The 27957-nt window shown below is 45.3% G+C and overlaps 1 protein-coding gene across 7 annotated transcripts in view; it reads left to right on the top strand.

Annotated features, from left to right (window-relative positions):
• The window catches only part of LOC309333209 (far upstream element-binding protein 3-like), a 359184-nt gene that overhangs the window by 329169 nt on the left and 2058 nt on the right, over positions 1-27957 (top strand). For 4 of the 7 annotated variants that reach the window (XM_081846616.1, XM_081846620.1, XM_081846619.1 and 1 more), the window contains one exon: positions 1053-1180. In XM_081846616.1, coding sequence (XP_081702742.1) covers positions 1053-1180 — 128 coding nt within the window. Of the gene's footprint in view, positions 1-1052; positions 1181-2028; positions 2481-3468; positions 5039-27957 lie in introns of those variants that run through there. The other 3 variants (XM_081846621.1, XM_081846618.1, XM_081846617.1) reach the window with 2 other exon arrangements.

Genomic DNA, 27957 nt, shown 5'->3' with positions numbered 1-27957 from the left:
CCATTGACAGTGAACAGTACATATTTGACAGCTAGCTACAAGAGAAAGATACTGTTTCCATTGTCCGCTTCTGCGTTTTAAAAGAAGAAAAAGTAACTGAAAATTGATACTATTTTTCACCTTTGGAATTGTGTTGGAAAGGACTGAGTTTTTGAAACTGTTACAAGAGTGGAGTGGAGTCATCCAGCTGTAAGATAAGGACTGTGAGAAACCAGAATTTGACCTTGAACATCCCAAGAATGTTGGTTAGGGAAGATTTAGTGTCTGCATTTCATAAGACAAATTATTTGCTGGAAAAGCTTCATAAACAGATAGATGCTATGGCCACTAATGTTGTCATCTTGGGATCAAAAGTGGGTATCAACACAGAAGTTGTCAAGGATTTGTCATGACTGAACAAATCGTTGAGAAGGAGAAGGAGAAAGTTGCTGTGGTCGAGCCTAGAGTAATACAGGGGGGAGCCTTGACCTTGCAGATGCAAATTGAGGATTACAAATTGAGGCCCTTTATGACTGAAACTAGAAAAAGCCAGATTTTGAAGATTGGAGCCTGGCCTGGTCTGGAAAAGGAAAGTTGGAGAGATTCCCTAATGCAGGGATCAATTGACTTTTGGGATATGGAGCTGGGTCAGGAGGAGATTGAAGCTTTTGGGATTATTATTCAGGTATTTGGTGCCTGAGTCATTGGAATATGAACCTGGGACCTTCTGCATGCAAAGCATGCACTCTGCCACTGAGCTATGGCCCTTTCCCTAAAAATAAAGATTTCTATTCCTTGTGAGAATGATTTAAAAAGGAATGTAGAAAGCTGCCTTAGAATGAGTCAGATGCTCTCCAGAGTTTCAGACAGTGGACATTCTCAGTGTGAATGTTTGTGATCTTAACCAGGGGTTGCGAGCAACTAATCACAATTAAGCACGGTCTGCCCTGGGGTCCTGTATTTGGAAAGGGGGCAGGGGGGATCTGGGTTTGTTGACTGCATTTGGAAATTTTCTTACTTGATTCCTCTGACAATTGGCTTTCTCTGAGTGCGTTGTTCTTTTTCCCCTCCAGGTCATGCTGCCACTGCTGTGTCTCAAGCCAGCTCCCAGCCTGACTACACAATGGCCTGGGCAGAGTATTACAGACAGCAGGCTGCTTATTATGGCCAGACATTAGGACAAGCTCAGACTCACAGCCAGGTGGGTCTCGCTTCTCTTCCGTATCTGCATCCCCCTTACTGACAACTGTTCCTTGTTCAGTTCAGCCTTGAAAACAATTAAACAGAAGCACCTAGCCCTGTGTACAGTGGTACCTCAGGTTAAGAACTTAATTCATTCTGGAGGTCTGTTCTTAACCTAAAACTGTTCTTAACCTGAGGTACCATTTTAGCTAATGGGGCCTGCCGCCGCATGATTTCTGTTCTCATCCTGAAGCAAAGTTATTAACCTGAGGTACTATTTCTGGGTTAGCAGAGTCTGTAACCTGAAGCGTATGTAACCTGAAGCGTATGTAACCTGAGGTACCACTGTATCTTATTATGTTGCTTGTGGCCACTCCCACCCCCCTAAAAAAAGAGAACCAAGTCAAAGTTTTTGCAACATTTTCTACCTTGGTTGCTTGGAAGGGATTCTGAAGTCACACCGGGCGACTGTATTCCAAACTTAGTTTAACTTAATTTAAACTTAAAACTTAAGTTTTTCTCCTCTCTCATAACATTAGGACTCATGGACAAACAGTGCAGCTGAATGTTGGAATGTTGGAATGTTGTCAGATTCAAGGCATATAAAAGAAAATGACTTATTCACGCAGTGCATAGTTTAACTATGGGACTAGCTCCCACAGGAGGAAGTGATGACCACTAAGCTGGATGGTTTTAAAATAATATTGGACAAGTTCATGGAAGAGAGGGTTATCAATGGCTACTAGCCATGATGACTATGCTCTGCCTCCACAGTTGGAGGCAGCAGTGCTTTCAAATACCAGTTGCTGAAAACCACAGAGGGGCGAGTGCTCTTGTGTTGAAACCCTGTTTTCTGGTTTCCCACAGGCATCCAGGTGGCCACTGTGAGAACAGGAGGCTGGACTAGATGGGCCATTGTTCTTAGGTTATGATTCCCAAACTTAGTTTAGCCTCTTCCGGATCTGGTGAAAGCAAAGTCAAAACTGTAACAGTGTAACGTACATTTCCAAGTAATGAGCTGCATACTGGCAAGCAGCAGATTCTGCATTTCTCAGATTTATGAGAGCTCAGGCTCATTTGCGCTCACATTTTCTGAATTAAAATTGGAGTCAATGCTTTGCTCTTACTCTTTGCCTTTTAAGGTGGTGTGAGATAGCATGAAATACTGATAATTACCAGCATTTCTGTGGAGAAGCCAATGGTGGTCTCTGCTAACAAAAGCGTAGGGGATGATTTTTGCCCATTCTCCACCTCTTTGTGGCCCCTAGAGAGAGGGGCCATAGCTCAGTGGTACAACATCTGCTTTGCATGCAGAAGGCCCCATGTTTGATCCCCGTTGGCATCTCCAGGTAGGGCTGCAAATGTCTCCTGCCGGGAGAGCTGCTGCCAGTCAGGGCAGACAGTACTGAACTAGATGGACCCAATAATCTGATTTAGTAGAAGGCTACCCCTTTTAATGAGGAGGACACCACGCAGTGTTTATAGCATCTTTCTTGCATGCAGAATATTCCAAGTTCAATCCTCCGCATTTCTAGATAGAGTAGAGAGAGACTCCCTGCCTGTGTAACCCCTGGAGAGTTGCTGCTGGTTAGGGTAAACTATATTGAGCTAGATGGGCCACCTTTCACTCTTTTATGGAGGGTCCCCCAACTCCTTTTACATTAGTAGACATCTCTTCCGAGATCCAAAAGCTGCCTGTGATTGTAAGGCACAGAAGCCACAGCCTTGCTCCACTGTTAGCTAGCCCACTCATGCAAATGGTGCTCAGGGAACAATGCTTCTCAACATGAGGGCTTTGCCTCTGAACACCAGTTGCTGGGAGCACACAGTTGGAGTAGGGGAATTAGAGGCATCTGGCAGGCCACTATGGTAAACTGGGGTAGAGTGGAGAGAACCTGTGGCTTTCCAGATGTTGCTGGACTACAACACCCACCATCCCTGGACCATTGGTTGGGAACCTGATCTAAGAAGAGGCATTCCCCCACCCCCGCCACCCCTCTATCTTGTGGGAATGCCTCTTTAATCTCTTGCATGCAGCAGGTAATGTTGCTTCTCAGATCAGGGAATGGTGACCCTGTAGCCTTCTAGTTGCTGCTAGACTACAGCTCCCATCATCCCTGACCACTGGCTATGCTCGCTCGAGGCTGATGGGAATTGTAGTTCAACATCACAGTTTAGCTACTTCTAATCCAAATTAGCCCCTTTGGTTTGATCCAGCCACAAGTTATTTTGTTTTAATTATTTCCTGAAAGTTCTCTTTCCTTCTTAACACAGATTTTTCATTTTGTCTTTTTCTACTCTTTGCAGGAACAGTAGAACTACATCCTTGACTCGTCTTCGTTTCCCTCCCCAACCATTTTCTCTCTTTCTTTCTCATAATCATTGTGGAAATTAACCTTTTTGTAACAGAGGGTTTCTAGATTTGCAACATTTTGATGAAGAACTCTTGGGTTTTTTGTGTGTGAAACACTAGTTGTTAGGATAATCTATACTGAACTTTTTTCTAAGAATCAGGAACAATTAGTAATGTACTAAACTTTATGGACTTTGCTGGGTGATCTTTTATTTTTCGGTTTTTTTGGGGGGGGGGGTCTTTTTTGATTTTCCAAATTTATAAGGAAAGAGAGAGAGAGAGAGAGAGAGAACGCAAAACGCTTGGATCTGTATTTTGGGGTGGGAGGAGAGAAGAATAACTGTCATCTAATCTTACCCCAGAGCTGTGAGATTTCAACAAGTGGTTTTTCTTTCTTTCTTTTCTGTTGTAGCAGAAAAAGGCATGGAAGTCTTAGGTGATATGTAACAAATTTTAAAAATAAAAAATGGGAAATTATAAAAAACAGTATTTAAAAATTCTTAAATATGTAAATTTATTAAATATTTTACTACTAATTTCTTGTACCTTTGCTTTCTTTTTGATTATATTGCATTTTTTTTTTAAAAAAAAGAAAAACTGAACTATAGTATGTTATTATAATTAATTGTGTGAATTCTTATCAGGATGGTTACTGTTTACTGTCAAGCTGGTTATCAGCGGGCAAATTTTCGTAGTGACGGCTGTATAATTTCTAGAAATCTAAAGGGATAATATAAAAAATGATGTGTTTAATTTTTTTAGCAATTCTGGTTTGCTTTCCACATTTTCCATTTTCTGGTTGCATCTGTGTATCTAAGACCTCCAAGCTTTGTCTAAAAAAATAAAAAATAAAAACAAAATACCTTTTGTCTATTTCAGAAATAAATACTGTTATTTTTAATATTAAGATGAAACTGCTATTATTAGTACCTTTAACAAAAACTGTGGAACATTAAGTCATATAAAATAGTAGTAACTATTTTTTAATTCCAGGGTTGGTGTGTGTTGCTTCTCCCTCCCCATTTTTATTTGTTTTTAAGTATTTTGTTATCTTAATAGTTGTCAAAAAAATTACCTAGAGAAATAAAATAAAAGTGACATCTAGTATTAACCGCAGGTATGCCAATAAATAATGTTTTGATTTAATAAAGGGGATAATATGATTTCCAGTGTTTACTTGTAGTACTTTCTTGTACAGATAAGTGTATTTTTAAAGGATAATAATAATAATAATAATAATAATAATAAAAGTAAAGCTATTTTTTCTTGACATTTTTGATTGACCTGCAGGACATTTCATTTTGAACTGTACTAAAGTTATTGATCTAGGTTATTTCCCCCTCCCCCTGATTTCTTTATAATACTTGAAATGTCTAACTATACGGAAACACAGTTAGAGAATGTTGAGCATGGTGTGTTTGAAACAAACAAAAATTGTTCATTTTATTTGACTGACAGTTGCATTTCACAATCTCTATAATAATAAAAACCAATCCACAAGTCAATTTGTGGGTTAAGTATTAAGACTGTTTGGTCACTGCTCCATTTCCTGAAAAGAGTAACCCCCATCTTCCGTTTTAGTTTTCTGGAGGAAGTGGGACATGTTTTGTTTGTGTGTGTGACTTGCTGGTGAGAGTCTTTTATAAGACATCTGAAGGCAGCCCTGTTTAGGGAAGCTTTTAATGTTTGATGTATTATAGTATTTTAATATTTTTTTGGAAGCCGCCCAGATGGGCGGGGTATAAATAATAAATTATATTATTATTATTATTATTATTATTATTATACATCTATACTGTAGTGGCTGATAGTTCCCAACCAGTCCTTTTCATCCCTTGTGAACTCTGTTTCAATGTTACACCAATGTTTTTTCCTTTTCCTCCATGCTCCCCCCCCCCCCCGATGTGCTGTGGTGGTTATGGAATGCCCCAGGCCCAGGGCAAAGAAACAGCTCCTCAAAGGAAGCATTTTATTAGCAGAAAACTCTTCTGATGATTTGCTGCTGCTCTTCGCAAGTCAAGCTTGAGGGTGGATGGGGTGGCATTTTCTCTGTCTACGACTCTCACTCTCCTCCATCCCAACTGTTGCTCTTCTAAGAAAAGGGAAAGGATGGCAAAAGCACCAAGAAGTGTTTTCTCTGCCAACGGCCAGGACACTTTGCCAGGGCCTGTCCACAAAGAAAGGCTTGGCAAGGGATGGTGGGAGCCGCTGGTAGTGAGGAGGAGGTGGCGGAGGACAAGGTGCAGGGAAACGCCAACGCTTAGCTGCCCACAGGGGGGCACAGCAGCCAGGCGAGCAACTAATGGAAGTGCCCCAACCAGACCCACCCAAGGCGTCAATAGCCATAGAGGTGGTGCTAGAACTCCCAAATGGACACCCAGTCAAGGTGAAGGGGATGCTGGATTCAGGCAGCTCCTGCAATTTTTTCAGCAAGGAGTTCGCACTAGAGCACCAACTCCACCTGCTGCCACTTGATTTTCCCCTCCAAGTCACCACGATAGATGGCAGGGAGCTGCTGGGAGGGGAGGTGACACATCAAACCCCACCAATGAGAATGAGGGTTTCCAGACACACAGAAACCATTGCCTTTCACGTGGCCACGCTAGCAGGACCCCCAATAATATTAATTATGAGCTGGCTAGGGCTACATGATCCAGTGGTGGCTTGGCATCAATGGACAGTCACCTTTGGGTCAGCTCACTGTTTGGAGCACTGTCTAGGGGAGGAAAAGCCCAGGTTGAGGTTGGCCAGAGTGGCAGGAATGGCACTGAAGCCGAGAGGAGAGGTGCCGCCACAGTACGCTGACCTGCAGGAGGTCTTCAGCGAGAGGGAGGCGGACAGGCTGCCACCACATAGGCCCTTTGACTGCCAAATCAACCTACTCCCTGGGGCGCAGCTGCCAGTGGGTAAGCTGTATGCCATGTCGGACCGGGAGATGCAGGAGTTGCGGAACTTTATTGACAAGAACCTAAAGAGGGGTTTCATAAGGGAATCTAAGGCAGTGGGGGGCAGCCCTGTGTTCTTTGTGGACAAAAAAACCATGGATCAGCCCAGGCTGGTCGTGGACTATAGAAGGTTGAACCTTGTATCGGAACCCGTGACCTTCTCAATGCCCAGAATTGATGACATTCTAACCCGGGTAGGGAAGGGGAAGATCTTTACCAAGCTGGACCTCAGGGGAGCATACAATTTGATTAGGATGAGGGAGGGGGACGAATGGAAAACCACCATGTTCACCCCCCTAGGGGCCTTTGAGTACCTGGTCATGCCATTTGGATTACAATCAGGCTCAGCCTGTTTTCAAAGCTTCATGCACCATGTGCTGGGCCCCCTGCTGTACAAGAACTGCGTAGCATTTCTGGACGACGTCCTGATCTATTCGGACAATGAGAAACAGCATGTCCAGGACGTCAGGGAAGTGCTAAAGAGACTCCAGAAACATCAGTTATGGGTCATGCTGGAGAAGTGCCAATTTCACGCCAGAGAAGTGGAATTTCTGGGATACAAGTTGTCGGACAGGGGCCTAGCCATGGACCCCAGCAAGGTGCAGGCGGTGCTGGAATGGAAGACCCCCAAGACCCGGAAGGATGTGCAGAGGTTCCTCGGGTTCAGCAACTTCTACCGGAAGTTCATCAAGGACTTCGCCCACTTGACCGCACCCATCACGGATTGTCTCAGTAGCAAAAAGAAGTTCGTTTGGACCGAAAGTGCCCAACAATCCTTCGAAAGACTAAAGAAGGTGTTCGCATCGGAGGAACAGCTCCTGCACGTGGATCTGCAGAAGCCGATGAGGCTGGAGACAGACGCGTCAGACCGGGCCGTGGGAGCGGTATTGCTGCAGCCGGGGGGGAGCCAACACACCTGGAGACCGTGCGCCTTCTTCTCACGGAAGCTGAACAAGTCGGAACAAAACTACATGGTGTATGATCGCGAACTGCTGGCAATTTACACAGCCTTTCGGCAGTGGAGACATTTACTAATAGGGGCCCAGCACAAGATTCAGGTGTGCATGGATCACAAGAACTTGGAATATTGGAGAACGGCTCGAGTTCTCAACCAGAGACAGATTCGATGGGCACAGGAGTTCTCCAAGTTCTTCTTTGAGATCCAGTACGTACCGGGAAAAGAGAACGTGAGGGCAGACGCGCTGTCCAGGAAGCCGGAGTACACGGAAGGAGAAGGACCGCCGGAAGTGAGACACGTGTTCCCAGAGGAACGATGGGTGTGTGGGGGGGCGTTGGTTGGGAGACGAGAAGTAACCGAGCTGATTCGCCAGGACGAATTAGCCCAAACCAGGATCAGGGAACTCAGGGAAGCGAGGGGAGACCAGGGAGGCTTTGAGGAAAGGGAAGGACTGTTGTACTACAAGGGAGCAATGTATGTACCAGGGGAGGCCTTGTGGGAAAGGGTGCTTAAACAGCTTCACGACAATCCAACAGCGGGGCACTTTGGGCAACACAAAACCATGTTACTGGTTACCAGGCAGTTCTGGTTGCCAAGGGTGAGGGAAGATGTACGAGAGTATGTACGGGGGTGTGACCGCTGCCAACGGGCTAAGGGGGAGAGGGCTGCCCGGGCAGGGTTGCTGGAACCTTTACCCACACCGGGAAGACCCTGGGAGGTGGTGTCTATCGATTTTATGACAGATTTGCCCAAGTCTAGAGGGAAAACAGCAGTCATGGTAGTAGTAGATCTGCTAACCAAAATGTGCCATTTTATAGCGTGCTCACATGCAGTAACAGCAGAGGAAACAGCCAGGTTGTTTGTGGACCACATCTTCAGGCTGCATGGAGCTCCTTCGAGGGTTATCTCAGACCGCGGGAAACAATTTACCTAGAGGTTCTGGAGGAGGCTCATGAGCTTGTTGCAGGTAGAGGTGGGATTCTCGATGGCGAGACACCCGGAGACCAACGGGCAAGCAGAGAGAGCGAACAGTATTTTACAGCAATACCTACGCTGCTACGTCAATGAGAGACAGAACTATTGGGTAGAGAGACTAGCACTGGCTGAGTTTGCATACAATAACGCTGAGCATGTGTCCACGGGGATGAGCCCGTTCATGGCTAATTATGGTTGTCACCCCAGGGCCTTTCCTGGGAGGGGGGAGGAAGGGTGGAGCGTACCCGCGGCAGAACAGTTTGTGGAAGAAATGGAGGCCCTGCACCAGCAGCTTAAGATGAACCTGGAAAGGGCCAAGGAAGTCTACAAGAGGCAAGCAGACAAGCGTCGCCGGGAAGGGGAGACTATAAGGGTGGGGGACCGGGTGTGGTTGTCCACCCAAGGGCTACCCTTTAAGGGAGGGTGCAAGAAACTGCGGCCAAAACGGCTAGGACCCTTTGAGGTAACGCAGCAAGTAAACCCTGTGGCATTCAGGCTCAAGTTGCCAGACAGCATGAAAATCCACCCGGTGTTTCATAGGTCACTGATCTCACCGTACAGGGGGGAGCAGAGGTTCCGGGGGGAAGGAGGAGAAGGCCCTACACACCCACAAGTAGAGGAGCGGGAACACCACAACCTTTGGATAGTAGATTTATTGCTCAGATAAGTCCTGGCGTCCAGCCCACTTCGGCTACGCAGCTCTGCTGGACTTCAAAGGCCACATTCCAAAGGCTCTGAGCAAAAAACACAGAGTTTACGCAGCAGCAAGAGAAAGCTGCAAAGCTTCTTCAGAGCTTTCTTCAGTGTGCTAAAATAAAGTCCACTCAGGATATTAGCAGCTAGAAGCAGTTTATTTACAGCAGACTATCCATTATCTATCACAGCGAACAGCATCGTGAAAAACACGTCCTCCCTCCTCAAAAGCGAAAGTAGAGAAAAAAACAAAGACTGGAGACACTCGGAAATGACGCAGGGTCTCCCTCCTCCCAACAGTGGGCAGTGCATACACTCTGAGCTGTTTAACCCTGTAAGCTCAGGTTCTCCTCACTGTTGGAATTCAGGCTCGGTCAGAGGTATGTGCCTATCTGCAGGCACCGGCTGAATTCCTTTGACCTCCCTCCGGCGACTCCCGGCAGGAAAAACACACGAGGTCCGTTCCGGCGATTTTCCTCAGGCTGTGAGAAAAACACACCAACTGCTTCTCCTCCTCCCTGCTCTCCAGCATATCCCCAGGGAGGGGAATCAGACACAGACAGAAATGTAACTACATGCTTTTATTCCTGTCTTTAGCAGTCATACAGTAAAGATGTCTGCTCTCTTCAACAAACAGAGAGAAACTCTAAACTCCACCCATGTACATCCTGTACAGGTCATATGACACACACTGAGCTCATATCCTGTGCTCAATAAGGATGGACTGCCCCTTTGTTTCCATGGCAGCAGTCACACACATCCTGTCTGGCTTTGCAGCCACTAGCAGCTGTCTGAGCTGTTAGAGCCTTTGCTTGCTGCAGCATTGTTGCTTTAGAATAACACTCACACCCCCTCTCGCGCTGCACCACTGTGGGGGTAGTAAGTACAGAACTTACTCCCAACTCCAAACCACCACAAAACTCCCCATGGCGCTGGAAGCTTAAAGGTTTGGTGAATCCATCGGCCAGGTTACTGTGACTGGCACAATACTTCAGCCGAATCAAACCTGACTGAACACTGACACACATTTTGAAAACGTATGTCCAGATGCTTGGTTCTGGCCTTAAATTGCGCAGATTCAGCCAATTTCAAACAAGGTTGATTGTCTTCCCAAACCGTGATGGGCAAGCTACAATCCCCATAGATCTCTTGCACCAAGCACCTATAGAACTCTAGTTCCCGGCACAAATCTGACAGTGCACTGAATTCACCTTCAGTAGAAGACAGCGCAATGAGACTTTGCTTCCGGGACTTCCACCCAACTAGTGACTTCCCAAACTTTACCACCAACCCAGACACAGACTTGCGGTCCTGCGAATTCGCCCAGTCACTGTCCGCATAACATGTGAGCTTCGCCTCACCTTCAGCTGGCAGCTTAAGACAGAAGTCTTTGGTATGCTGCAGGTAGCGCAGTACCCGCTTGATACCGTGCCAAGCACTCACACTGGGCTTTGACGCTTCCCTACTTAGCAGATTGGTAGCAAAGGCAATGTCTGGTCTGCTCCATTGGGACAGATACAACAGACTACCTAGAGCTGACTGAAAGAGCTCAGCATTCTCTTTTTTTTTAAATATTTTTATTAATTTTACAGAATAGAAAAGAACAAAAAATAAAATACGAAAGTTTCATAAATCATATTTCTTTTACAGAATCTTTTGGACTTCCCCACATCTTCCCGAATCTGCATTATTTATAATACCAATTTCAGCATTTTGTTATCTTGTTTCATCACTTATTATATCTTTCATTTTGTCATATTACCCTTTTCAATATATTTATAACCCAATGTTCATAATACAAAATCTTCAGCTATTTATTGTCTTATTTCATTACTTATTGTATCTTTCAATTCATTATTGTATCTTTCAATTTCATGTTACCAAAATCAAAGTTATTGTAACCATAATCTTATATATTGTGATTAGAACGTAATGCAATAAAGATTTTTCTTAATTTCACCTCTCTTTTCTTGTACCTTAATTTTAATTTCACCTAATTACCATTGCTGGGGCTGATATTTCCTAAAAAGTGCATTTTCTTAACATTCATACAGCTTATAATATTTTTGTAAATAGTCCTTAAATTTTTTCCAGTCCTCTTCCATTTTTTCTTCTCCCAAGTCTCGGATTCTGCCAGTCATTTCCGCCAGTTCCATATAATCCATCAACTGCGTCTGCCATTCCTCCAGTGTGGGTAAATCTTGTGTCTTCCAACACTTTGCGATGAGAATTCTTGCTGCTGTTGTAGCATACATAAAAAAAGTTCTATCCTTCTTTAACACATTCTGGTCTACAATGCCCAGAAGGAAGGCCTCCGGTTTCTTAGGCAAGGTATATCTAAATACCTTTTTTAACTCATTATAGATCATTTCCCAAAAGGCCTTCACTTTCGGACATGTCCACCAGAGATGAAAGAATGTCCCTTCCGCCTCTTTACACTTCCAGCATTTATTATCAGACAGGTGATATATCTTAGCAAGCTTGACTGGGGTCATGTACCACCGGTATATCATTTTCATAATATTTTCTTTCAGGGCACTACATGCCGTGAATTTCAATCCGGTGGTCCATAACCTTTCCCAGTCCTCAAACATAATGTTATGTCCAATATCCTGTGCCCACTTTATCATGGCGGATTTGACTGTCTCATCCTGTGTATTCCATTTGAGCAGCAAGTTATACATTCTTGAAAGTAATTTGTCTTTAGGTTCTAACAATTCTGTCTCTAATTTCGATTTTTCCACCTGGAACCCAACCTTTTTGTCTGTTTTGAAAATTTCTCGAATTTGGGCATAATGCAACCAGTCTCGCACCTTACTTTTTACATTTTCAAAACTCTGCAGCTTCCAATTGTCACCATCTTTTTCTATTAATTCCCAATATTTTGGCCAGTAGGCCTCCATGTTAAGTCTCTTGCGTGCCTTGGCCTCTGCCGGTGAAAGCCACCTTGGAGTTTTACTCTCCAATAAGTCTTTATATTTTGTCCAGACCATAAAGATTGCTCTTCTAACAATATGGTTTTTGAACATTTTATGAACTTTAACCTTGTCATACCACAAATACGCATGCCACCCAAAAGCGTTATCAAACCCTTCCAGATCAAGGACATCGGTGTTCTCTAACAAAAACCAATCTTTCAACCAGCAGAAGGCTGCAGATTCATAATATAACCTCAAGTCTGGCAGGGCAAATCCCCCCCTTTCTTTCGCATCTGTTAGTATTTTAAACTTAATTCGGGGCTTTTTGCCCTGCCAAACAAACCTAGAAATATCCCTCTGCCATTTTTCGAAACATACCACTTTGTCCACAATCTGCAGGGTCTGAAACAAAAATAACATTTTCGGCAAAACATTCATCTTTATAGCTGCTATTCGGCCTAACAAGGAAAGTTTTAGTCTTGTCCAAGTTTCCAAATCCCTTTTGATTTCTGACCAACATTTCTCATAGTTGTCCTTAAACAAATTCAAGTTTTTAGAAGTCAAGAACACCCCTAAATATTTTACCTTTTTAACCACATTTAATCCTGTCTCTTTCAAAAACTCATCTGTTTCTGTGGACGTTAGGTTCTTAGCTAAGACCTTAGTCTTTTGCTTGTTCAACTTAAATCCCGCCACCCGACCATAATCAGATATTAAATCCAAAACTCTTTTTGTGCTAGAAACTGGCTCCTGTAATGTTAATACCAAGTCATCTGCAAATGCTTTCAGTTTATATTGTTTCACTCCAACCTCAATGCCCCGAACTGACCGGTCCCTTCTAATCATGTTCAAAAGCACCTCCAGGACCGAGATAAACAGTAATGGGGATAGAGGGCACCCTTGCCGTGTCCCTTTTTCAATATTGAATTCCTCCGTCACCACATTGTTTACTATCAATTTAGCTTTTTGGTCTGAATATATTGCTTCTATACCATTTTCAAACCCCCGTCCCACTCCCATCCCTTCCAAATTTTTCTTCATGAACATCCAAGAAATGTTGTCAAAGGCTTTCTCCGCATCAATAAAAATTAACGCCGCTCTAGTGTTGATATTTGTTTGTAAGAGTTCCAAGATGTCAATAATGTTTCTCGTATTGTCAAACAAATGCCTACCCGGGAGAAAGCCTGCTTGGTCCTTGTGAATCACTTCATTCAATACCTTTTTAAATCTATTTGCCAAAATGTCTGCAAAAATTTTGTAATCCACGTTTAGGAGTGAGATGGGACGGTAGTTCTTAAGTTGAGTCTTTTCAGTTTCTGTTTTAGGAATCAATGTGATGAAAGCTTCTTTCCACGTTTCTGGTGCCTTCTTACCCTCCATAATCTGGTTACATACCTCCATCAAGGGTTGTATCAAATAGTCCTTCAAAACCTTATAATATTTGGAGGTAAGTCCATCAGGGCCTGGAGATTTGCCTAATTGGAGGTTCTGTATGGCACTCTCGATTTCCTGCTGTGTAACTTTAACATTCAGGGTTGTTCTCATTTCCTGAGGAATTTTTTGTAATCCGTTAGTTTTAATAAATTGATCTATCTCGGATTCTTTCTGCGGCCCTTGTGCATAGAGATCTTTGAAATATCTCTGGAAACATTTCCTAATTTCTTCAGGCTTCTGAACCGTTCTTCCTTCAATCTCTAGATTTGTAACTGTATTTAATTTTTGTCTTTTTTTCAACTGCCATGCTAGCAGTTTCCCACATTTATTTGCTGAATCGAAAGATCTTTGTCTCATTTGTTTAATTTTCCACTCCACTTCTTGGTTTATCAGTTTCATATATTGGGCCTGGAAAAATTTCACTTCTCTCAACACTTCCTTGGACTTAGGCCTAGATCTTAATTTCCTTTCACCCTCACTTATTCTCTCCAGTATCTTCTGCTTCTTTTCATTCCAGAGTCTTTTCTTTACAGTGTTTTGTTGTATTAGAAACCCTCTCATCACCGCTTTACTTGCGTCCCAGATTGTTCTTTTTTCCACCGTAGTGTTCAGATTTATCTCAAAGTAATCTTTCAAAGTTTTTTGGGCCTTCTTCACAATCTCCTGATCTCTGAATAAAGTGTCATTCATTTTCCATCTGAAGGATCCGGTTATATTTAGTCTCAATTCCATTTTCAAAGCATTATGGTCGGAGCAAGTTTTTGGGCAGATTTCCACTTTTCTAGTTTTAGGTGCCAGTCCTTTAGTTATCCATATTTGGTCGATTCGTGTCCATGACAAATGAGCTTCAGAAAAGAAAGTTCCTTCTTTTCCTAGGGGGTTCTTGACTCTCCATATATCAATCAAGTCCATATTGTCTGTCATTTCAAAAAAAGTTTTAGGTAGTCTGCCTTCTTTTGTTATATTTACACTCTGCGACTTATCCATATTTACCGAGACAACCCCATTCATATCTCCCAACATAATAATGTTGTCATAATCCAGATAGTCCAATAAAGTCTCATGCAGCTTCTTAAAAAATTCCGATTTTCCATCATTTGGCGCATAAATTCCTAAAATCAAAAATTTTTCACCATGTGTGTAAATTTCAATAGCCAAAATTCTGCCTTGTTCATCTTTAAATAGAAATTTCGGTGACAGGCTCTCCTTTGCGTAGATCACTACTCCTCTTTTCTTAACTCTGTCCGAAGAAATAAATTCTTGGCCTAGCCTTTTATTGATTAGCACTTTCCGATGAAGCCTTGTCACATGTGTTTCTTGCAGGCAAATAATGTCCAATTGCTCTTTCTTCAATATATAGAATACTTTCCTTCTTTTTTCTGGGGAATTTCCGCCATTTATATTCCAACTAAGAAGTTGCAGAGACATCCTGAGTCAATTTATAGGCCTTACAATGGGGTGTCTAGATCTCCCGTTCCCGGCGGTGGCAGTGATGGTCCAGCTCCAGGCTGTTTAGTTCCTGGTGGTAGTGGTGGCCAAGACGCAACTGCTCCTTTCTGGAGGTCTTCCCCGTTGTCGTGAAGAAACTTCTGCTGGTCCTCTGGTGTTCTGATTCTAGTCTTCCTTCCTTTATAGCTAAATGATAGTCCTTGCGGGAACTCCCACCTATAAGGAATTGTGTTGTTTCTCAGCAACTTTGCCAATTCCAAGTATGAGGCTCTAAGATCCAATAACAATTTAGGTATATCTCTGTAAATTTCGGCCTTTTTACCTTCTATCTCTAGAGATTTTTTGAAGTGTAGGCCTAGTATCTTGTCTCTTTCCTCTCTTGATTTCAGAATAACCAAACAATCTCTGGACTTGTCTTTCTTCACCGATCTGCCCAGTCTAAATGCAGTTACAATTTTAAAGTCTTTATCCTCTTCAATTCCCCAAAATTTGGAGAATAAAAGTGTCAAAAATCCCTCCAAGTTGCCTTCCTCCAATTCTGGGACAGCTCTCAACCTGAGGTTATTCTCCTTGTTTCTCAATTCCACCATCGACAGGTAGGCCTGTTGTTCCCCTACCTGTCTTTGCAGAGGCTTGATTTCGCCTTTAATCTCATCAACTTTTTTACTTGCTTGCTCCGCTTTTTGATAGGCTTCCACAGCTAATTTATGATTTTCAGCTGTAGCTCCTTGTAGATTCTCAATTGCCTGTGTGTTCTGAGAGACCTTTTCAGAAAGTACGCCAATAGTAGTTGTTGCTTGGTCTATTTTTAGTGATTGACTGTCCACTTTTTGATTTAAAATTGCTAGTTGTTCTAGAATTTGTTTCAAAACTGTGTCAGATCCTCCTGTTGCCATGTCCTCTTCAGCAGGCTGTTCGGCCTCCACCTCCTGTGCTATCAGGACGGTTGGAACAGATGATCTGCGATGATGAGCTAAAGTTGTTTGGACAAGTTGCACAGGCTTCCTTTCTTTTTCTTTTTCTTTTTCTCTTTCTTTAGCTTTGGCTGCTCTTGTTTTCCCTGTGCCACTCATTCCACACCTGCCTCTTGTTCAAGGTCAAGTTATCCTTTATTCCATGAGAAAGCAAGTCCAGAGTACACACAATTGAACCACAGAAATTCCAAACAAAAAATGTTTCCCAGGCCCTATAGCTCCACAGTCCTCTAGGGGGAGTATCTTAAAATTTCAGGGAAGGAAAAGGTTTTTCCGCCATTTAAAGTTTCTGTAATCTCTTTTTTAGTTTGTAATTCCAAGACAAAAAGGAAGATTCGCAGAGTCCTTTACTTTCTAAGCTAAAGCCACTAGGAGCCAGACTGGTAATTGCAACAGTATTTCAAACGTTTAAAGTTTCAATATATGTAGCAGCTTAAAATCTTGTTACTGTAGTCCGCAGTTTGACAGCTCAGTTACATACTGACAGCCCGACGACTTGCGTTCTTAAAACAAAGTCCCAAATTTAAGTCCCATAGGCAAAAAATAAAGTCTCTCTTGATCTTTTAAATAAGAAGACTGCAAATTCTGTAAATGCACGATAGTTCCACTTTACAAAGTTCCCCTTAAGCGCCTCAGCGCTCCTCTGTACTTTTGCTTTTGATCTTGTAAGCAGTATCGGGAGACGGACTTCCTTTTACTCGTCACCCGTTTTCAAACCCGGAGAAAGGGTATTTAAAGTCCAAATTGTAGTTCACTTTACTCACGGGTATGTTGCTTGCCGAATTGATGTTCACAGGAAGAAAGGTCGACGCTCATCAGCAGCAGCTGCGCGGCTTCGCCTCCCGCAGAAAGAGCGATGAACTCACAGCGCCGCTCCCCCTTTCGCGCTCCGGAGCCCCTTACGGGGTCCCTTCCGCACTTCTGGGGAAGTTCCTGGCGCCCGCCGAGTCCCACGGCCACGGGCTCCCTCTGCCCGTGGTTTTTTCAAGCGGGTCGTCGCTATGCCGCAGCGAACGACCCTTTTCTGCGGAGCCCCTCTTCAGACGACGAAGAGGACCGCCATCGCTGTTTCGCGCCGCCTCCGGAAGAAAGAGCTCAGCATTCTCAAACTCGGCACTTTCTGCTTGCTGGCTATCTTTCACGAAGTTCGTCTCCATGGGTGTCCGAACTCCTGCACAATCAGACATTCTGAACTTCTCAAGCAACTGTTCAATCTTGCCTTTCTGACTGAGCAAGAAGCTACCATCCTTAGTTCTTGCTATCTGCACGCCTAGGTAGATCTTTATTGCACCCAGGTTCTTGAGCTGAAACCGCTTCCCAAGCTCTTTGGCAAACATCTGCACCTGTTTGTCTGCCTTTCCAATATGGATGATGTCATCAACAAAAAATAACACCAGTTCCTGCGAGTCTCCTGATCCTCTAAGGAACAAGCAACTGTCAGCAAGACTCTTCCTGAAACCTAGCTTCTCCAAAGCTTCGTTCAGGCACAAGTTCCAATTCCTGGCCGACTGCTTCAGGCCGTAAATTGACTTGTGAAGTTTCCACACAGTACCTCGCTCATTGCCCTCAAACCCTGGAGGAGGAAGCATGTACAAATTCTCCTGGAGGTCTGAGTTCAAGTAAGCAACGTCCACATCAAAATGATGCACCAGCAACCCTCTTTGTGCAGCTATGGCCAAAAGCAAACGTAGAGATTCACTCCTACAGGTGGGAGCATACGTTTCCGTATAATGCAACCCCCTGCGCTGAGTGAATCCTCTCGCCACTAATCTGGCCTTATACTGCGGTTCTCCTGTCGCTGTAGGCTTAAGACGGTAAACCCAGCGGCTACCCACGGCTTTTTCGCCCATCGGCAACTTCGTGAGGGAGAACACACCTAGAGACTCCATTGAGTTCATCTCCTTCTGCATCGCCTCATGCCATTTCCTGGCTTCTTCCTGAGGCAGTTTCTGAACATCTTCAAAACTCTCGGGTTCACACTGTGCCATTCCGACCCACACGCTAGTGACAGCAAAACCTTTCGGGAGGTTTCCCCTTGGTCGTCCGAGCTGAACGGCGCAGCACCACTTCAGGAACCTCCTCTGACCCACTGGGGCCAGCCAGAACGTCCTTGGCATCAGAGAGCTCCCCCTCTGACTTACTGCGCCTTCTGGACTTCTCAGCCGAACCTGTGGGGGAAGATGGAGCACTGCGTTGCTCAATCTTCACAACCTTGGGAAAAGTTCTCCCCTCTGCCTGCACTGGGTCTGAACTCTGAGCCTCGGCTGCAGGTTCAACCTCTTCCTCACCTTCATCAGCAGAGTCAAACAGACTCTCGGACAGGATGTCAGGGTTCCCATGTATCCTAGCCCAACCACTCTGCTCACAGAATTCAGCACTGTTGCTGAGCAGAATCCTGGACTGATTCCCTGACGGATAAGCAAACCTCCACCCCTTGGTCCCTGGCTCATACCCACAGAAAATCATCTTTTGGGACTTGGGTTCACCTTTCTTGCGTTTGGCCTTTGTTATGAGGACCCAAGCCTCACAACCAAAAACACGAAAGTAGTGAACTTTCGGTTGCTTTCCGTGCAACAAGAAGTACGGGGTGTCACCTACCACTGAATTGAACGACCTGTTCAGAATAAAGTTGGCCGTTCGCCAAGCCTCCCCCCAAAAGCGCTGTGGGAGCCCGGCATCAAACAAAAGAGCTGCGGACATCTCCCCTAGAGTCCTGTTCCGCCTTTCCGCAATCCCATTCTGTTGGGGAGAGTGCGGAGAGGACAATCTGTGTTGAATCCCCTTTTTGCGGAAGAAACTTTGCAGTGCAGACCCGGTGAACTCCCCACCGCGATCGCTCTGAAAGCTTTGCACCCGTGCAGAAAACTGCAGTTCCACAGCTGCAATCCAGTCTTTGATTAGCGGTGCAGCCTCACTTTTGTGTTGGATCGTGAAGGTCCAAGAATTCCGAGTATGGTCATCAATCAGAACCAGCGCATATTTGGCTCCGCCCAAACTGGTCACAGACATGGGACCTGACAAATCTGCATGAATTAATTGAAAAACCCTAGTGGTCACCCTTTCAGACCTTGGGTATGTGCACGTTTTTACCTTTGCAGACTTGCACGCTCTGCAATCTAGAAACTTAGCACAAGGTTTCATTTTGCACCCTTGCGTACACTCTGGGATCTTCTTCACTGACCCCCAGGACACGTGAGCCATGCGTCGGTGCCATAAGTGAGCACACGCATCATGAACTGGAACGTTGGCACACTGTGCTTGAGCCACCTCCGTGTCACCTGTACCTGCAAAAGAAGCATTTATCACAAACAACCTGTCTTTACATTCAACACTGACTAGGTGCTGTCCATTCTTAGAAATAGAACACTTATTGTTATCAAAACACACTTTGTAGTTTTCAGCAAGAAGGGCGCTGACAGACAGCAACGCGCAAGACAGTCCTGGAACAACAAAAGCCTGGATCGAATCCTGTAAGAAAGAACAAAACAGTGAGCCAGTCTGCGTGAGTGGGTGTTTAGTCCCATCTGCTAAACACACAGTCTTTCCAGAAGTTACAGAGGTGCAGTTCTCCAGGAATCCTGCAGATGGCACTAAGTGATGAGACGCTCCTGAGTCTACCACAAAAGTCAGCACAGCATCCTGTTGACAACTCTTGACTGCAGCCATAGAGGCTGCCAAATGTTTACATTCAGTGTCTCTGCCAGCTGCCTTCGGCTTGCCTTTCCCACGCTTTGAAGAAGAGCTCCTTATCTGGTTGCTACGGGAGACGGCCTTCGGCTGTTCCTGTGCCTCGACTGGACAGTCTCTCACCAGATGGGAGGGGGAGCCACAGCGATAACAGCGGCGACGCGTAGCAACAGCTCTCACAGCTCCCTCTTCAGCCATTCCTTTGTTCCCTGCACCCCCACCTTTGGGTGCACAGCCTGGGCCTGCACGCTCCCCAGCACTCTGGTTGTAGGCCTCAACATCACACGGCCCCTCGGAGACAAAGCAGCTACTCCCAGCTGTAACTTCAGGAACATGGCCAGCAGCCCCCTCTGGGCTCTCCGCTTCCTCCCTGTTCTCGGCTTTCTTAGGGCCCTGGTCTCTTGCTGAGCTTGCACACAGACTCCTCAGCAACTGCCAAGCGGCCTGAGCCGACTCAACGCCCTCCAAATGGAGCAATAGCGAAGCGTTCACGCTTGCTTTCAGCATGCAGAGTTCCCTTTGCATTCTCTGCTGTCTATCCTCCAGCAAAGCAGCCTCAAAGCCTGCTGCGTCATCTTCAGAAGCAAGTGGCATGGGTGGGGCCGGCTCCTTCTGGGCTATGCTCCAGAGCCCTGTGGCCAAAAACCACCCCCTTATTCTTCTAACCCAGATATCCCAGTTTTGCTGGTTTAATCTCTCAAAGGGGACGTTGAAACTCTCCTGGAGTTCTGCCATCTCCTCCCCCGGTCCCCCCTTGGGGCTGTGGAGTACTCACGCGTACTAAACCGGCTCCGAGGATAGGCTTCTGGCGTCCCTTTGCAGCACACAGCTTGCAGCCAGCTTCCCTGCTTTCTCCCAGGCAAAGCCTCAAAGCAGGCCTTCTTCTTCCGGCAGCAAAAACAGCAGCGTCTCACCTTTTACAGCCTTTGTAAGCACACAGCATTCCAAACAGGCTCTCCACCGGACATCAAAGCAGCTTCCTCTAATTGCAATTACTGTCCATAACCTTTGGATAGTAGATTTATTGCTCAGATAAGTCCTGGCGTCCAGCCCACTTCGGCTACGCAGCTCTGCTGGACTTCAAAGGCCACATTCCAAAGGCTCTGAGCAAAAAACACAGAGTTTACGCAGCAGCAAGAGAAAGCTGCAAAGCTTCTTCAGAGCTTTCTTCAGTGTGCTAAAATAAAGTCCACTCAGGATATTAGCAGCTAGAAGCAGTTTATTTACAGCAGACTATCCATTATCTATCACAGCGAACAGCATCGTGAAAAACACGTCCTCCCTCCTCAAAAGCGAAAGTAGAGAAAAAAACAAAGACTGGAGACACTCGGAAATGACGCAGGGTCTCCCTCCTCCCAACAGTGGGCAGTGCGTACACTCTGAGCTGTTTAACCCTGTAAGCTCAGGTTCTCCTCAGGTGATGGAGATCCTAGATTCGCGGTGGCGGGGGCGGCAGGTGGAGTATCTGGTAGCTTGGGAAGGGGAGCCCGCGTCAGAAAACACGTGGGTTCCCGCGGGGGAGATAGGGGATGGAAATCTGGTGGAGGAGTTCCACGAACGGTATCCAAGGAAGCCCAAACCCATATAGAGATTCTGGGAGGAGCAATTTGGGACCACCAAGGAGGAAGAGGATTTTGTGGGTTTTCCTGCTTCCGAAGAGGAAGGAGGAGAAACGTCAGAAGAAGAGGAATCGGACTGGGAAGCCCGCCCCGTGCAAAGAGACCGGAGCGGGTGGGAGGCGGGGTTTGAGTCCTCGGAGGATGATAGCAGCTCCTTCCGGGGATTCCCTGCATCGTCGGCCGAAGAGAGAGACGAAGTTACGTCACAGGGTCGGGCCGGGGGTGGAGGGGGTCCTGGGAGGGAGGTGGATGTCAGGGAACTGACATCAGAAGGAGAGGTGGAGGCAAGGCTCCACAGCGATGCAGGAGAGGGGACCAGCAGGGGGGGAAGGTATTCAGCGTAACACCGGTAGGGAAGGGAGGAAAATGGAGGATTCGGAGAGAGGTCTCCAAGACCCTTCACCCGAGACTAGTGGGGAGAGTGTGGACACGCCTCTGCCTTCCCCTTACTTGCGCAGACGAGTTCCGTGCAGGTAGAGTAGGAGGAGACTTGGCGTCAAACAGCTCTTATGCTGGAAGAGGTTCAAGAAACGCCCACTGATGGATTCTGCAAGTGACTGACCGGCCACGGAGTGTGAGCTGTCAGCCAAAGCATGGTTGGCCAGGCAATCTAACCAAAACGGAAGGCAACTTACGCACAAGTAACCCCTTACAACCATTACAATTGTGGTTTGGATTACGTTGCAAAATATTGCTGTGTTTCCCCAAATCCTTGGCAGCATAAAATTTCTTCCTGGAGATTAGTTCTTCTTTGACACTCTTGTTAGCATTTCACTCCTTTGTTGCTGGATGTGTGATTGTTACATCACATGTCTGTGTTTACTTTCTAGGCTTAGAAAGTCTGAGAACGGAAGTCAGTCTTATCTCTTCCGCTGTACTATACTTTTGTACTGTTTCTTTTTTTCTCTCAGAGAAGAGAGAGGATGCCATGGTTGCTTCGTCCTGTATATATTGCTTAATAAATCAGTTACAATGCTACACTCACGCTCCACGATCGTTTCTGCTATACTCTGCTGATAGAGTGTGCACGTCTTTAGATATGTCTTTAGATATGTGTCACTGGTGCACACCAGGATTGATTTGTGTATGTCCTGGGCTGCACTTCATCAGGAAGACGCCCGGAGAGGTCTGTCTCATTCTGGGGGCTGCGTGTGCCCCCCAGGCATGTTCTGACAATGGTTTGTGAGATTATGACCCGCTTCGGCCCATCTGAAGCTGATACAGGCTCGTCTTATCTTGAGCCCAAGCAGAGTAGTCCACACAGCAGAAGGATAAGCAGTATGTGCCACATTCTTAATTTTATTTCCACTCTATGCTGAGAGCATACAAACATGCATCTTGCCTCTGTAACAGCAGAGAAGCAACCTCATCTCGGAAACAAAGAACACCAAGAGAACAGTGAAAAACAGGAAACCAGTGTACGTCACATCCAGTCTCCCATTCCCGTGGGAATCCAACAGTAACTCTGACTGTGGAATGTAAACAATTGTCTTGTGACAAGCATTTTGCTGCACAGTGAGGGAAATAGAAACCAACATCCTCCCCCTTTCTGTGAACATCACTGGGCAGCTTGTTCGTACAGTATCAGTACAAACCCAACTTCTGCACATAGGTACAGTGTTGATCCCTTGATACAATCTTGGACAATACATCAGCAGGAATTTCATTACCTGGCATATAGGACACCGTTACGAGTCCCTTCTGAACACATTCCCTAGCATGTTGCAGTTTCAATTGCAAATGCTTCGTGCTTTGCTTACAACCTTCAGAATTCAGCAAAGCCAAACATGCTTTGTTGTCCTGGTAAACCTGGATTGGACATTTGACAGGAATTTCCATGGCTTTGCACAATTGTAACAACCATTCACAATCCTTAAGTGAATAAGACAGTGCATTCAGTTCAGCTTCACAAGTACTTAAGCTAACTGTTGTTTGCTTCTTGCATGACCAATCAAAAAGACCCTCATTGTACATACAGTGGTGCCTCGCAAGACGAAAAGAATCCGTTCTGCGAGTCTCTTCGTCTAGCGGTTTTTTCGTCTTGCGAAGCAAGCCCATTGACGGCTTAGCGGATTAGCGCTATTAGCGGTTTAGCGGCTTAGCGGATAAGCGGCTTAGCGGCTTAGAAAAAGGGGGGGAAAGGAAAAAAACCCCGCAGGAACTTGCAAGACATTTTCGTCTTGCGAAGCAAGCCCATAGGAAATTCGTTTTGCGAAGCACCTCCAAAACGGAAAACTCTTTCGTCTAGCAAGTTTTCCGTCTTGCGAGGCATTTGTCTTGCGGGGCACCACTGTATAGCAAACTCCAGACGTGCTTTTCCTGTCTGTAGTGTCACTTCCAAAACTTGCATCTGCAAATATCTCAAGACCACCAGACTTCTGATTGTTAAATCTCAGTCTGTAATGCATAGTGCCTTTCAAATAGCGTGCTATGCATTTCAGAGCTTTCCAATCCTTAACAGTAGGATTGTTGACTTGTCTGCTTAGCAAATTACAGCTAACAGCAATGTCTGGTCTTGAACATCTGGCAATGAAGTTCAGTTTACCTAACACACTTCTGTACAGTGTAGTGTCAGAAAATGCTTCTTCAGTGTCATCTACCTGATAACCTGTTGTCATCGGTGTGTCTACAGGGTTAGCATCCATCAGGTTTAGTTTGCTTAACACATCAGCAATTTTCCGTGACTGGTGTACTAGAATGTTACCATCTTGATCTCTCTCTATTTCCAGAGATAGGTAGTTGGTTACCTCACCAAGATCTTTCATGTCAAAATGCTCTTTCAGTTGAGCTAGGGCGTTATTGTACATTGTGACATCCTTCCAAAAGAACAGAATATCATCAACATAAAACAAGCAATACAGCTTCTTTTGCACCTCCTCTTTGACAAATACACATGGATCAGCTTTCCCTTGCTGAAAACCTAGAGAAAATAACACTTCAGTGAGTTTAAAGTGCCAGTATCGTGCACTTTGCTTGAGACCATATAGGGACTTCTTCAGAGAACAAACAAATCCCTGTTTTACCTGTACGCCATCAGGTGGAAGCATATAAAGAGATTCACCTAGAGATCCGTATAAAAATGCTGTATTCACATCATGGTGACTAACGTGAAGATTCTCTTCTGCAGCAAGCTTGAGCATAAGCCTAATGCTCTCATACCTCACGGTGGGTGAGTAGGTCTCGTGATAGTCTTCACCTGGTACCTGTGAAAAACCTCTGGCTACCAATCTGGCTTTGTGTCTGACTATCTTACCATTTTGATCAGTCTTCGCTTTGAAGACCCATTTGCTTCCAAGCAGTTTCATTCATGGAACTAATGGAGCTAGCTCCCATGTTTTGTTCCTCTTTAAGGAATCAAGCTCAGCCTTCGGGGCATTTAGCCATGGCTCAGCATCCTTTGAAGCCAAATCCTGGATTTCTTGGAAACTTGAAGGTTCAAATACCTTCTTGGAGCTTTTAACAGCTGCTACTGCTGTCTTAGCAAACTCATCAGCAAATCTCTTTGGAGGTCTGCCTTTTGTGGTTCTCTGAGACCTGCGAATTAGCCTTAAGTCTTCAACACTCTCCTCTTCCTTCTTAGGAGAAAAGTGGCCTATAGTGAACAATGGTTCCTCCAATTCTTGATCAGAGCTTTCAGAGGGTCGCATAGAGGCTTTCACACTCTTGAAATCCTCTGAATCACCCGATTCAGTCTCAGACTCAGAATCAGGACCTTCATCAGTGGGTGTGGGTGGTTGCGGCAGCTGTGGCTGTTGCTGCTGCTGTGGCTGTGGCTGTTGCCTATCCTCAGTCTCATCACTGTCATCAGGATAACATTGGAAAATTCCCACATTCTCCCCCCACTTGGCATTGTACTCAACACTTCTTGTGAGCCTAATTGTCTTAGAGTCAGTCATCATTATTCTGTAAGAACCTTTCTGATAACCTAGAAAGATGCCATGCAATCCACGCTTGCCTAACTTGGAGCTTTGTGGTGTGTGAACCCACATGTCAGAACCAAAAATTCTCATGTGTTTGATGTATGGTTTCTTGCCAAACATCTTTCCATAGGGGGTACAACCAATCGCTGAAGATAACCTGCGATTATAACTGTAAACAAAACAGGCCAAAGATTCGGCCCAATAACTCTCTGGAAGATTGGCATCATGCAGCAAGGTTTTCAACCCTTGAAGCAATGTCTGACTTGCTCTCTCACAAAGTCCGTTCTGCCATGGCGAGCGAGGACTAGACAAATCATGCTGAATTCCTTTCTCAGTCAGAAATGCTTCAAACTGCTAAGAAGTGATTCCCAACCCCCCCCCCGCAATCAGTGAAAAGAGTCTTTATCCTCTTACCATGCACATTTTCCAACCAAGCACAGAATTCCTTGAACCTTGGAAAAGCCTCTGATTTCTGCTCAAGATTGTACACATAAATATACCTGGAAAATGCATCAATGAGAACCATGAAGTACCTGTTTCCACCCAAAGAGGGTGACAGTGGACCAACCAAATCAGCATGCACTACCTGGTATGGTTCTGTAGCTTGCCTACTAGACACCTTACCTTTCGCAGCCATTTTCACTTTGTTTGCTGCGCATGCCTTACACTTCATGTGGTACCTGCAGGGTTTAATAGTCATACCTTCAACCAAGGCAGGCATTTTAGATACTGCCTCAAAATGCAAATGACCAAATTTCCTGTGAAAATCATGAATACATCCTGCATGCAAACTTTTGTTAGAACCTGCAATGCAACAAGTTTCATCCTGCACATCATCATCAAAATACAAAACAAACAAACGATCAACATATTCAGCATGCAATACATAATCGTTTTTATTTGTGATGGTGCACTTCTTTTTCTTGAAGGAAACGTCAATTTTCCGTTCATTCAGCTGCGCAACACTGAGTAGATTGTGTGCAGCATCTGGAACGTAGAGAACATATTGTACCGATAAGTCCAAACTGTGAAGAACAACAGTTCTGTAGCCTTGACTGGGGATCGTGTGGTCATCCGCCTGGTGAATCGCACCTTCCTGTGGTGTAAAAGACACGAACAGTCGCTTGTCGTTGCATAAGTGGTGCGTTGCACCCGAATCCACCACGAAGAAAGAGCTAGACGTCTTCTGGACCTTTGCAACCTTTGGAGTGAAGCGTGAGACCATTGCCTTGTGCTGCGTTGTCCTGGACACCGGACCTTTGCCTTTGCCTTTGCCTTTGCCTTTGCCTTTGCCTTTGCCTTTGCCTTTGCCTTTGCCTTTGCCTTTGCCTTTGCCTTTGCCTTTGCCTTTGCCTTTGCCTTTGCCTTTGCCTTTGCCTTTGCCTTTGCCTTTGCCTTTGCCTTTGCCTTTGCCTTTGCCTTTGCCTTTGCCTTTGCCTTTTCCACGCGATGAGCTTTCGCTGCGCTGCTCTGTCTTGGCCCTGGGAAATCTGCATTCCCTCTTCATATGGCTTAGACGTCCACACGAGTAGCATTTCACTGCCTTCAAAGCTTTGGCGCCATCTGGTGGTTCCACTGCATTCTTGGGATGATGTCTGTGAAGACTCCCCCTTAGCACCTCGCCTGTCCGCTTCATTCAGAACAACGACAGTAACATGGGCTACCGTGAGCTGAGCAGTTGGCTGAACAGCAATCTGAGTGGCAACGGACTCCCAACTTGAACCCAAAGAATGTAGTATCATGAAGGAATACACAGCCTCTGGAAAGGTGAGTCCTCTCTGTTGCAGCTCATGTCTCAGATTCTGCATTTCCATCAGATGAGTACGCACATCTGCACCTTCAGCAAGTGCCATATCATGCAGCTTGGCATAGTAGAACAAAGAAGCACCAGCTTCTGTCCTCTAATGAGCATCTCTCAAAGTGTCCCAAATCTCTCTGGCTGAGGTCTTATCATGCAACAGACAGAGCTCTTTTGGGGAGACTATCAATGTAAGAGTTCCCCTTGCTTTGGAATCCTTAGCTGCCCATTCATCTGTTATTGGAGCTGGGGGGTTGTCTGTAATAACATTAAACAGACCTTCTTTTCGCAGAAGAGCCTCTGCGTACAGTACCCACTCCGCATAATTCTTCTTATTGAGCTTAGGAATCCCACAAGCATCAGCCAGTCTTGCATTAGCCATCATTGCTGCTTTATTAATCAAGCTGCGTCTGAGTACAGCTGCTTCCAAAAGCACTTGTAAAAGCACTTTCGGTTTTCAAGCCTCTCAAGCCTTTGAGCCTGTGCCGTGGCAAACGGCTTTAAAAGTTCAAAGTCCAGCCATAAAGCCATTAATTAGGAGTTGGCAGGCTTCCCGGGGCAATGAGCACATACCTCTCATCAATCATCTTGACGCGCAGAGCAGATAACGTCCGATCCGTTCCTCTGTTCCTCTGCCAGCAGCCATTCTTCAGTCCGATTCCGTTTTCCTGGGCCCGGAACCAAAAATGTGAGATTTTGACCAGCTTCGGCCCATCTGAAGCTGATACAGGCTCGTCTTATCTTGAGCCCAAGTAGAGTAGTCCACACAGCAGAAGGATAAGCAGTATGTGCCACATTCTTAACTTTATTTCCACTCTATGCTGAGAGCATACAAACATGCATCTTGCCTCTGTGAGAGCAGAAAAGCAACCTCATCTCAGAAACAAAGAACACCGAGAGAACAGTGAAAAACAGGAAACCAGTGTACGTCACATCCAGTCTCCCATTCCCGTGGGAATCCAACAGTAACTCTGACTGTGGAATGTAAACAATTGTCTTGTGACAAGCATTTTGCTGCACAGTGAGGGAAATAGAAACCAACATGGTTATGGGTGCCAGAGTGGAGCTGCGAC

Source organism: Podarcis erhardii (assembly GCF_964252035.2).
Source record: "Podarcis erhardii genome assembly, chromosome: W".
Classification (NCBI taxonomy): Eukaryota; Metazoa; Chordata; class Lepidosauria; order Squamata; family Lacertidae; genus Podarcis; species Podarcis erhardii.
This window is presented reverse-complemented; position numbering and strand designations above follow the sequence as displayed.